General features: G+C 42.6%; 1 protein-coding gene across 1 annotated transcript; it reads right to left on the bottom strand.

Moving 5' to 3' along the window:
* Positions 1 to 15,043: 15,043 nt before the first annotated feature.
* On the bottom strand, positions 15,044 to 15,562 carry LOC101276057 (rho GTPase-activating protein 15-like). The gene has a single exon (XM_033412357.2). The coding sequence runs from the start codon at positions 15,551 to 15,553 to the stop codon at positions 15,059 to 15,061; it is 495 nt and encodes a 164-aa protein (XP_033268248.2). The 5' UTR covers positions 15,554 to 15,562; the 3' UTR covers positions 15,044 to 15,058.
* Between the last annotated feature and the right edge of the window lie 233 nt (positions 15,563 to 15,795).

Genomic DNA, 15,795 nt, shown 5'->3' with positions numbered 1-15,795 from the left:
TCTTCTATCCTGCAATTTAGGACATGTCCCATAGCATTAACAGAAAACTGGTGACGAAAGGAAATCCTTGAGCTTGTCTTACAAAACAGCAGATAAGTGAATAGCTTATTTAAAAGCTCCTCTGCTTATAGTCTGCCTTCACTAAGCAAGTTCATCTTAATTATTTTGTTGCAAATTGCATACCCTCCAAGCTTCACGTAGCCCAGATAATATATCACGAGATTCCTTAACCACCCCCTATAGATAACACTTCTGATGTATGGGTTGCTACAGTAATGGGAGCTGAAGGGTTTTTCAGGAATTTGGAGTCAGCTCTTTCCAGTTCAAACTGGCTAAGATTGGTGGTTGGGACCACCGAGCCTAAAATGGGGTCTATGCATGTGTCTGATGAATGACCTTTTCATGCCAGAGGGTCCAAAGCTCCAAACTCAGATCATGCTAAATGGCTCCATTTTTTGAACATACATCCTATAAAGAAGCATGTCTTTCAGATATGCCTGTGAAGAACAATGATTACCTCATCTTTTTCTTACCTCCAATAAACTTTCACCACACCTATGACCACCCTATACTTTTCACCCACAAATACCCAAAGTTTCCTTCCTTTTTTTTTTTTTTTTTCCCTTCCTTTTGAGGAGGTTAATTTGGATATTTCTCCCATCTCCTCACTTGGCTGCCTTGTGAATTAACCCTTTGTCTGCTGCAAACCTCAGTGTCTCAGTGTTTGGTTTGCTGCACAGCAGTCAAATAAACCTGGTTTGGTAACAAATTTGGTGAGTCAACCAGGAGGTAAGTCCGGATGGACTTTTTGCGTGTGGTTTGTTGGCTCTTTGCCAGTATTAAGAGCCTGTGGATGAGTCACAGCAGCTGCCTATGTTATTTGTTCCAGAGACTCTACCCCAGATTTTCCCCAGCACGGCACTGCCAATTTTAGGCACATAATTTCACTTTGCAGATGAGAAATGGTTTCTGGGTCTGAAAGATGTCTTTGGAGTGAGTAACCTCTTTAAAAAGTGCCTGTACTAAATTATCTGACTTCATCCAGATGATGGGTTTGAGGTCCACCTGGTGAAATCTGGTAGTCTCATCCAGATTGTGAGTTCAAGGTCCACCTGGGTGGGGGGTGGTTTGGTAAGAATTGTGGGTTTGAGACACACCTTAAGAGGACAGTAAAAACGGTTACAGTTGTTGAAGTACTCCAAACCTGGATGTGAGTCCCAAGTTTCTGGTTTCTGGTCTGGTTTACCTTTTGACCTTGTTTGCCTCATCTGTTTATATCTCATTGTCTTTATCTGTTAAGAATTGGCTATCTGGGGCTGAGTTTTTTGGTGGCCATAGAAAAACTCCCCTAGGAATCAACTTTATAAGGGTATTTTGATTCCAAAGAAAAGAGGCACTGTTCCTTCTGGTCCTTTAGGATGTTCCCAGGCAAGTGGGGGGTTTAAGAATATTAACCTTAGTAGATATATGAGATATAAAACATCTACTAACCATTATTAGATATTAACCTCAATTCTGACTTGAACTGGAAGCTTTTAAAAAGTCTTCTCTTGCTTTTCTACCAAATTCCAGCTACTGTTGTCTTTGCTGCTACTTTTTCTGCCTAGATCTCATATTCAAAGCTGCCTATGGGTTTAATTATATGCCAATTGCAGGTTGTTGTTTTTAGAGACACAGACACACAGCATGGAGGGTGGGTGGGGCCCTCTAGGTGCTGAATTTTGATCCTTTGCAAGATGACAGCAGTGGGGTCTTCTGGACTTTCTTTATACGGTTATTCTCATAAAGCGATAAAAGTGACATACTATATGTTTATATAGCAAGGTCTGTTTTTAATACCAAATAGTTTATATCTCTATGCATTTATATCTCTGTGCCTTTATATTTCTAATAATACAGTTCTTGTTGGTATATGTTGAGACTTTGAGAATTTGTTAGGATCCCTGACCTTGTGCATTAGAGTGTTACGTTCTCAACAGTTGTGTGCCTCCCCTTCCCCCTCCCCTCTCCCTTTTTAAGCTGCTTCACAAGATTTGGAAGCCCCCTGATTCACTTTTACTTTCCTTTCAGTGGGTAGAAGACCGGTTGGTTGGTTGGTTGGTTGGTTTGTTGGTTGGTTTTGTTTTTCAGTTATGCTGTTAAACTAAAAATCTGTGTTAAATTCCCTTACTGTTTCTTCATGTGACTGTTCTCTTTCTGGTGTTTGACCAGTGATGCCGTCAGTTCGGGAAGATCTTTGCTGAAGAGTCTTTTCCCCTATTGTTCATCCATTGTCAGTGTTTTATGTTGACCATGTGAAGGACATTAAAGTCCTAAAACATTTAAACCTTTGTCAATGAATTTCTTTACATGCTTTTTAGACAGATTGTTCTTTTAAAAACTTTATGCTGGGAAAACTTGAGTCTAAAAATAACATCTGTGAAGGGTATTTTGTGCAGAAAGGTGTAAGACTTGAGTCCTGTACATTCATGTTTTTAATGATTCAGCATACTGGTAGCTTTCCGTTGGCTTTTGGAATGGACATTATCAACAAACCACATTACAACACAGCTCACGGTATAAAGTTGTATGAACTTTGTCCCCCTTAGGCTGGAAACATGCCACTAGGACAGTTTTGAGCTATATTCGTGGATTGTGTAATGAGGACTATACTGATCTTTCGTCCCAGCTCTGCACCAATTAGTTGGGTTAGCTGGATTTCCTGCTTAGGGCTAAACCTTGCCAGTCTTGGGTCTCTCATCTGTAAAAAAGGAGGATTGAAATAACTCCCCCACTTATCTCAGGGATGTTTGAAGAGCTTAAAACAAGGGCTCAGTGCAGGATGTGTCTGTTTAAACACAGTAAATGTTTCAAAAGCAAATGCCAGTCAGTCCATGGACACCATCCAAGTGTTCACATATAATAGTGCTCAGAGTCTATTTTGCCTACTTCCTCATCCATTCATATGATGGTTACAAGTTCCTGTGGTTTGTACCGGCCCCAAATCTCTTGAATCTCCACTTATTTCCATTCCCATTGCCACAGCCAGCTCTGTCAGCCCTCAGCAGATCATTTCAGCAGCTTCATCTGCCCCCACCTGCCCCTACCAGCACAGCCAGTTGGACCATCACTTCCCCTTCATGCTCCTCCTTGGTTCATAAAAATCTCAGACTTCTGAGCCCAACGGTCATAGCTTTGTGGTGTCTGGTCTGGCTTCTTCTTTCTTGTGTTTCTGTTTCTTGGAATGTGGCGAGCATATATGCCCATGCTATGTCGGGTAAGCCTGGAGTTTCTGCCCCCACTCAGCAAGACTGACGTTCCTTCAAGACACCTGCCAACCTTCTGACCTTGTTTGTGTCTCCTGCTTTGGAAGGATGTGCTTTTCCTTTGTTCTTATGAGCGTGACCCTTTTATCCCATCACAGCACCTCCATTCTGTGTTTTCCTGTGCCGAGGGTGTCTGCTTATGTGCCTTCCCCATCAGAGCAAGGAACAAGCCCTGTTTCTCCACCTCCATCACCTGGCATCCTGCCTTGCCCTTAGGAGGTGCTCAACGACTGTCTGTTTAATGAATGGAAAAGCAGTGCTTCCTGAATTTCACAAACAGCCTGCAGTAAAGGCAGAGGTACAATCTCACATACGTGGATGTTTTAACTTTTCAAAAGCTTACTATATAATTTCATTTTTAACTAAAACTTAAAATCTTGGAGGGCCCCAAGACTCTTCTTTACATATGTGTGAAAGTGTTTGGAAAACGGTGAGCAACTGCATTCATACCAGGACAAAGGTTAGTCACTGTTGTCTGGAGCACAGATCGCTGGAAGATACTCACTGAGCGCAAACCTTGACCTTTGAATGTCTCAAGTGAGTGAACAGACATCAGTCTGGTGACCACGTGGAGAGAGGGGAAGGGGAGATAAGGATGCAGGCCCCGGTCTACAGGCTGCGGGAGCCACAACTGGCCAGTCTTTAAGGTAAAAAGCAAAGTGGACAGACAGGTGTCTTTCAGGCCTTGGGAAATCTGTGTAAGCCTTGGTGGCCTCATGTTCCTTCAGATCCTCCGGAGTGTCCTCCTTCTTCTCCCAAACTGTTTTTGTTTATTTTTCTCTTTCCAAATTTGACAACACATAATCATGTTAATACCACCTAAGTGAGAAAAAACAGATTTGTTCCCACGTTGCTTATGTTTACCTGCACACACTGCTTCATCCCCAGCACTGTGGCTCTGTTCTTTGCCTGCACAAGAAACAAAATTTTTCTGTTGTGCGCTAGCCTATGTTTATCTAAACATCTAAGGCTGTCTCGTCACAACTTAGCAGATGCTGGAAGGTTTGGCAAGCCCTTACGTGAAGTATGTGATGTAACAAACAATTAGTCCCTTTTTTCCCCTTTAGAGCTTAAGGAGCCACTAAGACCCCATAAAATGGACAAGACCCATTGATAGATGTCCATCTCTGCCTAAGGCCCTTGCAGGTCTGGCCTTGTATCACTCTGGGATTAATGTTTGTTGTATCGTGCTCTTTGGAAGGAAAATAAAATGAGGAAGAATTTTCTCACATTTGATCCGAATGAACATAATTAAAAAGTGAAATGCTTCTGCGTCTGCAAAGAAATCAATCACTTTAATTGCAAAGAAGATTCCCTGCCTCTGTTAGTAATTGGGCTGTTGGTAATATAGAATCAGAATCCATGACAGCTTGTGATGAATTGGCTCCTTTTGGGCTAAAGAAGGTAAGAAGTTCTAATTACCCCTGGATTATTCCAGAGTGAGTGGAAAAGCTTGATAAAAGAGATATTGGGAGAGATCTAGAAAAGCTAGGAGTGAACAAAGATTCATTGAATTTCTTTTTAAGAATCTAAAGAATAAAATATTTCATTTATTGTGACAAAAACAAGAGCCTGTGGTATTTGAAATCTCAGAGCAAATTGGATTTTCTAAGAAAATAGGGAACTGGGCATATGAGAAAAAGTTTACGTACCCAGAAGTCCTATAGTTAGGTTATAGAAATTGGCCTTGTTTACTTGTTAGCACACGAGAATACTGACAGCCTTGCGCCTCACTTGGGGAAAAGTATGGAATTCATACTTTGAGTGTTTAAATGTATAAGTAATTGGCACTAAGTTTAAGGCAGTCCAAAATGTTTTATTCAAATGAAAGCATAATTTAAGTTAGTAGAAATGTACTCAGGGTCCTAATGAATGAATCTACTGACCCAATCCCTTTTGGTACCTTAGCCTTTGTTTCTCTTCAGATTGCCAACAATACCTGAAGAATAGGCTGGATTTTAGGTTGATGCATTTTATTTTGAATGGTGTGTGTTGATTTTATATATCTATATAGATGTAGATATATAATTATAGATATAATTTCAAACTTAAAGAAAAGTTGCAAGATTAGTACAAAGAACTCCTGTATGTGCTTTACCTAGATTCACCAATTATTAATATTTAGCTTTATTTGCTTTGGCATTCACTGTCTCTCCATATATACATGTTTTTTTTTTCTCCTGAACCCGTTAAGTGTAGGGAGACATTGTGCCCTTTTCCCTGGAAATAGTGATTACTTCCTAAGTGAAACAATATTTTCTTACCAAACCACAGCACAGTCATCTAAGTCAGAAATTAAACATTGCTACTGTTGACTGATCTACCATCCATATTCAAATTTTGCCACTTATTCCAGTGACATCCTGAATGGTTAATTTTTTCAGGCCAGGAACCAGTCTACAATCATGCATTTCACTTAGTTCTCATGTCACTTTGGTCTAAGTATGAAATAATTCTTCAGCCTCTTTGTTCTTCATATTATTGAGAGTTTGTGACGAGTATAGGCTGGTTGTTGTGTAGAATGATCCTCATTCTGGGTTTGTCCTCTTGTTTCCTCATGGTTCTTTCATGTTATGTGCATTGGATGCGGTTCCACAGAGGTGACGGTGTGTCCCTCTGTGCATCCTTACAGGAGCCCCCGATGGTCACCTGTCTCATTACCGTCTTGGTTAAGGTGGTGCCCACGAACTTTCTCCACTGTCAAGTTATTATTTGGCCCTTTGTAGTTAATAAGTAATTTATGGAGAGATATTTTGAGACTCAGAGTATTCTGTTCTTCATCAAACATTTGAATTACATACTGGTTCATAGAACCCGTAATTCAGGTGGATTTATTTGGTGAAGAAGGTGAAGTGATTCTTAATGCTTACTTTCCACTAGTAGTTTCACAAGCCACTCTTCTCTCTCCCAAAGGGAAAAAAAATCCTAAAATATAAGCAGCGGAGGTGTGCAGAACAGTTCATTGACAAAAGGCAACCGTTGGAGGATATATATTCCAGGAGCTCTTAGAGTAACAAACATATTTTGAGAATGTGAACAGTATGGGCAACTGTGATTTTTGCTGAATCAGGGAAGGAGGAAAAGAATCCCCTGATCAGGATATACGGACCAACTTGCAGACTTTTCCTTCCCTGTCTAGTGAAGGTTGTTTATTTCTCAATAGTTGTAGAAGTACAGCCTTTTCGCCACACAGACCTTTAATCTAATAACCAGGTCATGAACCACATAGCCTGATTATGCTTTAAAAGATGTGATATATATAACAACCTGAGGTTAAAGTTGCTTCTAATGACTCTAGCCCAGCAGAATATACCCCAAGAGAAAAGTAAAATCTTGGCTTCCATCTAGCCAGGTGAAAATCTGTAGGCATCCCGAGAAATGAAACTTGAAGTTGAAATGTAAGAAATGTAGGAAGTTACAGGTCATTCTGGGGCAAAAAAATAATTATCTTATCCAGCAGAGTAAAAAGAGGCTAAAGGCTGAATCATTATTTCCTGTTCCCTTCCCCCAGTTTAAAACCATAGGTTCTTTAGGTTGAAAGTCCAGGAGTTGAAGCAGAAATCTTTAGGAGTTTTTAGGAAATGACAGGTGAGCAGGTTAATAACCTCAGGTAGGAATAATTCTGCTGTAAAACACACCGGGGAAAATACTCCTGAATTTCTGATGAATTTAAATCTAGGGCAGTCTAACATATTTGCTAAAGAACTATGTTCAAATTAAGCCTCCAGCTGATGTTACCCAGTCGCCTCTCCCGTTAAGCCATCTCCAGTTCTCCCAATGGCATATTGTTCAAGATATTGTGTCTTCCATGATCAAGGTGCTTGTGGATTCAGAGGCAAGATGTATCAGTTAGGATTTTGTTGGTCACAATACACAGAAACCTTGGTCCTAACTGCCTAAAGCAAAAAAAAAAAATTATTTGTTGATGTAACTGAACAGTCCAAAGACAAGGGCCAACCCAGATCTGGTTTACTCCAGAGGCCCATGGTGTGTATTCTTTGGAGCCACCTTTCTGGGACTCTGCATCTCTGTCCCCCTTCATGTCATGCTTCATGATAACCACATTGGTGATATTGCCTCTTCAGAACAGGTCTGTAGCTCTGCTTTCGTCGCCAAAGTGTCCAGCCTCACTCTGCTTGGGCTGCCTTAGGTCAGGTTCTCATTCCTGTGCCAATGAGTAGGACCTGGAGGAAGGGACATGCTAACTGGCTGGAATACAACAGGACCCATCCTTGGAGCTGGGTAGGTGGCCAATCCCACGTAAATCATATAGAAGCCTGTGCAGTTTGCCAAATCAGTTCTGCTTTTTGTTGCCCTTATAGAGCTTACAGCTTCATCAGGGAGGCAGACAAACAAATAAGCAAATGGATACAAGATATGAAGTGAAAGAACAGAACTGTGAGAGTAAATGTCAGGGAGACACAGTCCAGATGGCGAAATGGGAAGTGACATTTGAGTTGAGATCTGAATGGTTGAACAGGAGTTAATCAAGAAAAGAGGTTAGGGAGAGACAAAAGCCACATGAGCATTTGGGGGAACATTTATCACTTTACTTTCTCTTAGGAGAGTTGGTGTGTGATGCTCAAAATATTGAACAACTAGTATGGTACCCTAAAGAGGGCAAAAGTACAAGTGGCCAAAGGAGGATGACTACAGGAAAGCACCAGCTTGCCGTAGGTGGCCACAGATGAGTGGCCCACTGCTGGGGTCTGAGGCCCACAGGGCTAGGGCTGGGGCAGAGACTGTTAACCAACTAGGATGGAAATAGTAGATAAGTATATAAATAATTGGTATGGCAGCAGAGACGTGTACCTGCTGGATTTCAAGCCTGAGTGTACCCCCTTTTTTTCTGGGCCTCTCTCCACTGTTTACTGACCACCAAACCTTCCTTATGCGATATTCAATAAATGTTGACTGAACATATAGATGACTATATTGATAGCATGGGAAAATTATCTACATTCATGCCTGATTGATATTGATAGATATTTCGCCCCAGAGCAAATAAGCAAAAGCTTCCCTAGATTCTGCAGAGCATCTCAGACGTTGATTTTCAACTAGAGGCTTCTGGGATTTGAATCAGCATCTGCCTGAGGTTTGCAAGTTGAGGGGAATCTCAGCCTGGAGACACATGTTGATTCCACGGTACAGTGTTGGAAGCCCGCACGGAGTAATAAACTTATAGTTGTGTTCTTTTTGAACCATTTAATACTTATTGACTTAATGGGCACATGAAAAAAAATCATGAGATGAAGCATTAACATCTTGATTCTTGTCTTTTTTGAAGGGGGAGAAAATTTGGGCCTGCATTTCAGCATGGAGGTTTGTCTGCAGCCAGTAGAGGCTGCCTCTTTAGATGGTGTGCTCTAACTTGCCTTCCTTCCACCTTTCTCACTTTTCTCATATTTGTTATGTACTTGCCCTTGGGTACCAGGTCTGAAAATAGCAAGATTTAAGCTTTCTATTAGGAAACCATCGCAAGGTAAAAATAGTATGATGATCCTTGGTATCACCCTTCTGGCCTTTTCCACTGTTTTAACCCCAGCAGCAGAAGCATAAACTTTCCAGCTGTGTAAAGGACTCAGAACTGAGCCAGAGCAATCCCCAAACCAGCTGAAGTTAGTCTGTTAGCATTGTGCAGGCTGAAAGCTTTAAATAATCATTTCCAGTCATACCTTCTGGTCATTTCCCTTTAGTGTACAGTTTCCACCTCCAAGTTCTTCTCTTACACCCTGAGAGGCTGGCCCAGAACTAACCTAGGAGACTCCACTTGGGTGAGTAATTGTCATTAGCCTCCCTTTAGTCTCTTAAGCATCTCTCCTGTTTAGGGCTGAAGTCTAGTTCTATACGATTTCAAGTAAAACTCCCATCCGCAAGTCACTCATCCATTCATCCAACCTTATCTAGTTAGTTAGGAAAATGGGGAATCGTATTGACAAGATCATTATCCTTAAGCGATTTGGAGCCTAGTAGGGAAATTAAAATGTCCACATGCAATTGTCATACTCTAAGACAAGTGCCTATCAGGTAGGGTTGCAGATAAAATACAGGACACCTGGTTAAACTTGCATGGTTTATTTGTTAAATCTGATAACCCTACCACTGGGGAAAGTGTTGGGTGCAAGGGAACACAGATAAGGAGGACCAGGGAAGTCTTCCTAGAAGCACTGCAATTGAGGCCAACACGAGAGGGGTTAAGTCAGAAGAGTTGCAGGATAGGGGAGGGCTCTGTGAAGACAGAGAATAGCACGTGTGAAGGCCCTGACTTGAGAGCCGCCCCAGGAAATTCAGGGGCCTGAGGTTCAGGATGTGGGAATGTGGAGGGTGGAGGAGTATGTCAGGGGAGGGGAGACTGGAGACGTGATGAAGTCCTGCCATGGAATGTGGACGGTATCCCAAGCACAACGGGCCAGCCATTGTAGGACTTGAAGTGGCAGAGTGACATAAGATACACATTTGAGAAAAATCCTTCTGGCTGGAGTGTAGTGACTGATTAGAAGAGGGAGTCTGGAGACAGGAGAAGGTGGAGCGGTGTTTGCTGCAGTAAAGGTAGTGAGTGATGGCGGTGGCTGTGAGGAAGAGAGAGGAATGGATGAGCTACTTAGAGGATGGATGGGTAGATGTGGGAGATGAGGGAAGAGAAAGGTCGCACATGAAGATGGTTCCACTCAGTGGGACAGGAGAGGCAGGGAGAAGTGGGTACTGCGATGCCATTTGCCTGTTTGCCTCAGACCGGCTCCCTGCATTTCCACTGTTCTGCTCCATGTCACAGGACTGATCCTGCAAACCCCATTCCTCGCCAACTCTTTTCCAGGTAGGTTCAGCCAATGGAAAACATTGGCCAGAGGTTGGAGGGCAGGGGGATGGGAGAAGGCAATGTACTTTCCCCTCGCCCTCCGCTCTCTGTTCGGGCAGCTGCAGCAGGGCTGGTGGCCGCTTTGCTCTGAGTGGCTGCCCCACCAGGAAGCCACTCCCTCTGTGCCTCCAGCTCCTGCCTGGCAGCTGTGGCAACACCACTTCCTTCTTTGCCCCCCAGCCCAGCAGTGGGGTGGGTGTGATTTCCTCCGCTGTGACTCTCTGGGATGTCTCACCATCCCATTTGGCCTTTTAGCTTTTTCATCACCATATGAAATTTGTCGTATTGAACTACCTGTCACTGGCTGTTTTTCTGAGTGGACATTAAGTAATATGGACATGTTGGATATGAGGTGCCTTATGAGACATTTAAATGGAGACGTTTTACAGGGAGTCATATATAGATTGAAAGGTGCAGAGAGTGGTCTTAGATGGAGACAGACTTAGCTGGTAATTGAAACTAGGAGAGAGGATGAGGTCCTTCAGGGAGATGGCATAGAGGATGAAGAGCAGACAGCCTAATACAGAGCCCCAAGAAATACCCCAAGGAAAATCAGCTCAGCAAGACACTGGGAGGGTGCCGAGAGACAGAAAGCTGTCAGGAGGGTTGGGTGGCGCAGAAGCAAAGGGAAGAGATTTTCAAGACAGAGACGTTGTTGAAGATCTAACTCGGCTTGGTGGTCACATAGATAAGGATTGAGGAGTAGTCCCCTGGACTTGTCAATGGAGAAACCATAGGGGGCTTCAAGGAGATCAGTTTCATGAGAGTAGTTGGACAGAAACCAGATCGCAGTGTAGATAGGAGGGGAGCAATGCGGGGCAAGTCAGGAAATTGATGACAAAGGGAAAGAAGGAAGGAGTGGATGAAGGACAGGAGAATAGAATGGAAGAGGGCATTTCCTTGTGGCTCTTTATCTCTGGCTGGGAGGGGCCAACAGAGAAGGAGAGCGTGAAGATGTAGGAAGAGAGGGTGACATCCCGAGCCCAAGGAGGACTGGCCCCTGTCTTCAGCTCCCACCAGCTAGATGTTCCTTTTCTCTAGCTTTCCACATAGGCTGTGGAAGTTGCCCCTTGCCTCCTTGGATCAGCTGCCATTGATTCGTTCGTCCTTTTCTTATTTCTCAGCACATCTGGGTAATAAGTTATGTGAAGACAAACAAATCAGCACTGATGGTTAATTTTCTTGAAAAATCCCCCAGGCAGGTACCATTTTGGAGAACTACATATTGTGCCTCAAAAAGCCAAAGTAGCCCATTTTTCCTCTCTCATTGGGAGAGATTGCTGTTTCTTGGAGAACCCAATGAAGAGGGTGACTCGCACTTAGGAATAACGTTGCTTGAAAAGTGCAAAAGGTGAGGTAGTTTGGCTATGTGGGGTCTCTGAGGCCTGAGACTTCCTGAGAGATGGCAGACTCACAGCTCCCATTTCCCTCTGAACCTGGGCTATGAGCTCATCAAATGAGATGGTAAATAAAGTCACTGACATGGTTTAAAGCATAATTTTGTTCTCTCTTTTTCACTCAGAGCAAATTTAATGGAATTTGTATACAACATATGGATGAAATATCCATACAATGGGGCTTGACCGTATCCTCATGATTCCCCTTCCCTTTTCTACATCTGACCCCTTTAGCTCTGCAGACTTAAACCCACACCATCAATCCACTCAGTCGGTCCACTGAGCATCTCTTCCTCCTTCGCATCTGGTTGTTGTCGTCACCTTGTTCTCCACTACCGCCTCCTGCAGTAGCTGTTAGGTCCAGGGAGCTTGGTTCATGGTGAGCAAGTAACTGTCAACTCCATGGACAGGTGGAAGTGACTTGGCAGCTGGAATGAGCCCACCCTGAGTTAATTATACCAGTGAGGGTCAAGAAGAATGGGGATGCAGATGGTCTGCAGAGTCCCGGCAGTTCTGAGACACATGCTCCTGGATCCACATGTTGCTCCATATCGAGCCTTGCCTTTCTTCCTTCTCTCTCTTGACTGCATCCACGTTTCTGCTCTCCTTGTCCCTTTAGGGGAGGGAGGCCAGTACCAGCCCAGGTGTAGTCCCCAAATGCTTCCTACTTCCAGGCCCTTCACAGACTTGTATATCCACTTGCTTGGGTTGTCCTGGCATTCGTGATAACAAGTTGAGTGGTTTCTGCCCTAGGCTCTCTTTTCTGGCATCCTTCCTTGCTGAAATGTCAGAGGAGGCCATTTAGAGTGCATAACCGCCAGTTGACCCGAGAGCTGGACCCGGGCAATCAGAGACTCCTCACCCCCTCCCCTGACCTTGGAATATACATTCTGCCCACCGTTCCCACAGTAGGAACCATGTTCAAGGACTCAGCCTTGAGAGAGTAATGTGTTCTTGAAACGATGTGGACAGTATAGTGACTGAACCCTGTTAAGGTCTCTGTGTAAACTCAAGATTCTGGTGGATGGGTGCTGAGATCTATTCGTCTTTCAGCTGACCAAGGCAAGCCTTGTAAGCAGGTTCTCTTGCTTGTTAAAACTGCCACTGACTAGTCTGGAGCGGGCTGCCTCTTTCTTCAGTCTCTCGTTGCCCTCTGTGTATAGGGGCCAGTTTTCACACCAGCATATAATCTTAATGCTTTGTTTTCTTCCAAGTATGTACAAATCAAATAATGCTTTTGTGATGAAAATTATACAACATTATGCAGAGAACCAAACATACTTTCAATTACATCTTTGATGTACTTACTAGTTGGTGTTAAATTGACATATTTCTTCACCCGTGTTCTTTGGACTGTTTTCTTCATTCATGTCTGTTTTTCTTCAGATGATTTTCTAGTAATTTATACAAATATGTGGATCTGGATAAACTAATATATTTTACTCTCAATTTCCGGTTGCATCCTTTGCTGTCCAACAATCATTGGAGTGCTGTTTTCAATATGTCCATGCAGGGATTCAAAATAACAAAAATGTTTTTGAAAAATAATGTCATAGGTTGACAGAGTGGTTTATAAATTATAGAATATGCTTATGCTCTTAATTATTCATCACAACCCTGCTTATCATGGCTGGAATTGCTGCTACACCTGTGGGGTGAGCTGGGGGCTGGCTGTAGCCAGGCCAGGGTCCTGACTGGGCCACATACCTTTTATGCCCCAGCTAGTAACAGGGGCTTGTGTTCATGGGGGTAGCAGGGCTCCAAGAGGGAGAGTAGAATCATCATGGGACCTAGCTCTGAACTGGCACACCACTGTTTCTGCTGCCTTCTATTGGCAGTGGCATGTCACCTAACTTCAAGGGTGGGGAAATCAACTCTGCCTCTTGATGAGAGAAGTTGGAATGTCACATTGCAAAGAGTGAGGACACAAGGAGTCAACCTGGAGCCATTTTTGCAATTTGGGATGTGGCTTGGTGCCTTCCTCAAGGAGGTCGTCCAAAACCATTTTTCAAACATCCAAGGTTCCTATAAATCTCCACCTCTGGTTTGGCGGCCCCTAAAAATTCCCAGTCAGTTTTGGTAAGGGGACACTTGGTGACAGTATTGTCTTTCGAAATGAGTAGTTCTGTTATCGACATTACGTTGCTCCCCATACATTATTTATAAGGTTTCCCTGTTTGTATGTGCAAAATATTTCTGTGTATATTTTGAGAAATAAATTGTACAGGCCTCTTTTTTATCTTTCACACACCCTAGAGATGTTATAGAGGCAGTCAAAATGTCCAAATATTTGAGAAATTGGAACAATCAAGAGTTCCCTGTATGGAATGCTGTTAACGATGGCAATTCCTGCTACAGTACCTTTCATCTGAGACACTCAGGGTCTGTTAACAGATTAAAAGTAGTAAAAGATGCCGGTCGAGAGAATTTTTTTTTTCATCAGACCAATAAAATAATATTTATTATTCATCAAGAGATTTATATAAAAATCTAGTTCTTTAGGTAAGCAGAAATGTTTTAAAAAGTAGAATGCACCAACTGGCCTCAGCAGATATTTTCATCCTCAAAGTGACCATCACCTCATTTCAACCTAACAAACTAAAACATTTTGGAAAATTACAAGCCAGATGATTGTATCATTTCCATCTTTAAGAATGAAGAGAAATTAATATATGCCACACACATGCATTCATCCTAAGGAACTGGTCAGAATTACTGCTACTGAAGAGAAGACAGGAAATGAAGACTTCTTGGAGAGGGTGGTGGACTTCCATACCTCTTAAATAGACTTTGATGAATTGATCTTGTTTCGACAATAGTTGATGCTTTCAGCAGTTCCTTTATCCTCTCACTCAAATCGATCTAAATTTCTGAGGAGTTCAGAATGAATATTTTCATGGGTTAGCTTTCCAAAGTGTTGACTGGATGAGCAAATACAAAGGCAATCCTCAAGTTTCTTCTGAACAACTTCAGGCAGTATCAAGCAAATCAAAGCACAAAGCCATGGTAGTTGAAGCTCCCCACTCCCTTCTTTCGATTTCCCCTTATAAAAGGCATACTGGACATGCTGAAAAGTCTAACTCAACAGGTCCTCAGAGTCCTCTGACACTTTATATTTGCATGTGTTGTTCAGAATATGTTGAGAGTTAGTTCATTCCTTCCGGTACCCAAATTTCTCTTACAAGCAAAGTTTTGATAGTTTTACTACCTGAAGCTACGTTTTAAGAAATGATGTTTTAGGTGTTCCAATTTTAGGAGAAGTTACAATTAAAAACACTATCCATGTAAACATCATAGTCAGGAAGCAATTTGTATGGAACAGTATATCCTCTGATTTGATTTACTTTTTCCCATTGCCTTATTTGGAAGATGTTAGTAAATCTCCATATCAAAAAAATCTGGAGTTTCTTGCATTTCCCAGAAGATCAGAATTGAAATGACAGGTAGTAGAAGCATAGAAAAAAATGCCATCCTTGAGATTCCATTACGATTACTTAAAATCACAGATAATTCAGATTATCCTGAAAGACATTCTTTCTGCTTGATTTTTCTTTGGCCCATTCAATATATGCCCCACACAAATCCACACTTTCTGGTTTGTGCCCAGTTTTCATATTAGACAGAGCCTGCTGCTTGGATTCTTTGTAAAATTCAATTTTTCGACTAGAAAGAACAATCCAGGAAGTAGACCAGTTTTTCCTTAGTTTCTTTCCTCCATCTGCAATTTTAGCTTTTTGAAGATAACCTTCTTTTTCAACCATCAGTTGTTCCAGTGGAGGAATGACATCTTTCAAGACATGCTGTGAATGATTCCTTCTGTGCCGGGATACAGGTTCAGTGACCTTCCCAACATCGGTGAGGATCATGGATTTACTTTGGCTCAGCCTGCTGTGATGGCTGCTGGCATTTTTGATTCTCATTTGCACAGCTCCAGTGCCTTGGCGGGTGGGATTCAGTGTTTCCACAGAGGTATCAGAATTTGTAGACTTCTGCATATTACAATGTTATCCACACATTACAGCCATAACTTCTGCAGTTCGAGGTGCCACAACAAAACGGACAGAGATTTATTTTTCCTTCTTCACAATCTCACGGATAGAAAATTCAGGTTCGTCCGTACGGTACATCTGGGCAACCTCGGACTACTGAATTTTTTTTCTGGCACCCTATTGCTTAGAGGAAGCACTGCAAGGTTATGCCTTAGCATGTCCGATTGGCCGGAAGCACTACTCCGAGA

Source organism: Orcinus orca, chromosome 11, assembly GCF_937001465.1.
Source record: "Orcinus orca chromosome 11, mOrcOrc1.1, whole genome shotgun sequence".
NCBI lineage: Eukaryota > Metazoa > Chordata > Mammalia > Artiodactyla > Delphinidae > Orcinus > Orcinus orca.
Note: the sequence above shows the minus strand (reverse complement) of the source record. Positions and strands in the feature narration are given on the sequence as shown.

Excerpts from the sequence above, each read along its gene's own strand:
- LOC101276057 (XM_033412357.2), bottom strand. The coding sequence starts at position 15,553 with ATGCAGAAGTCTACAAATTCTGATACCTCTGTGGAAACACTGAATCCC.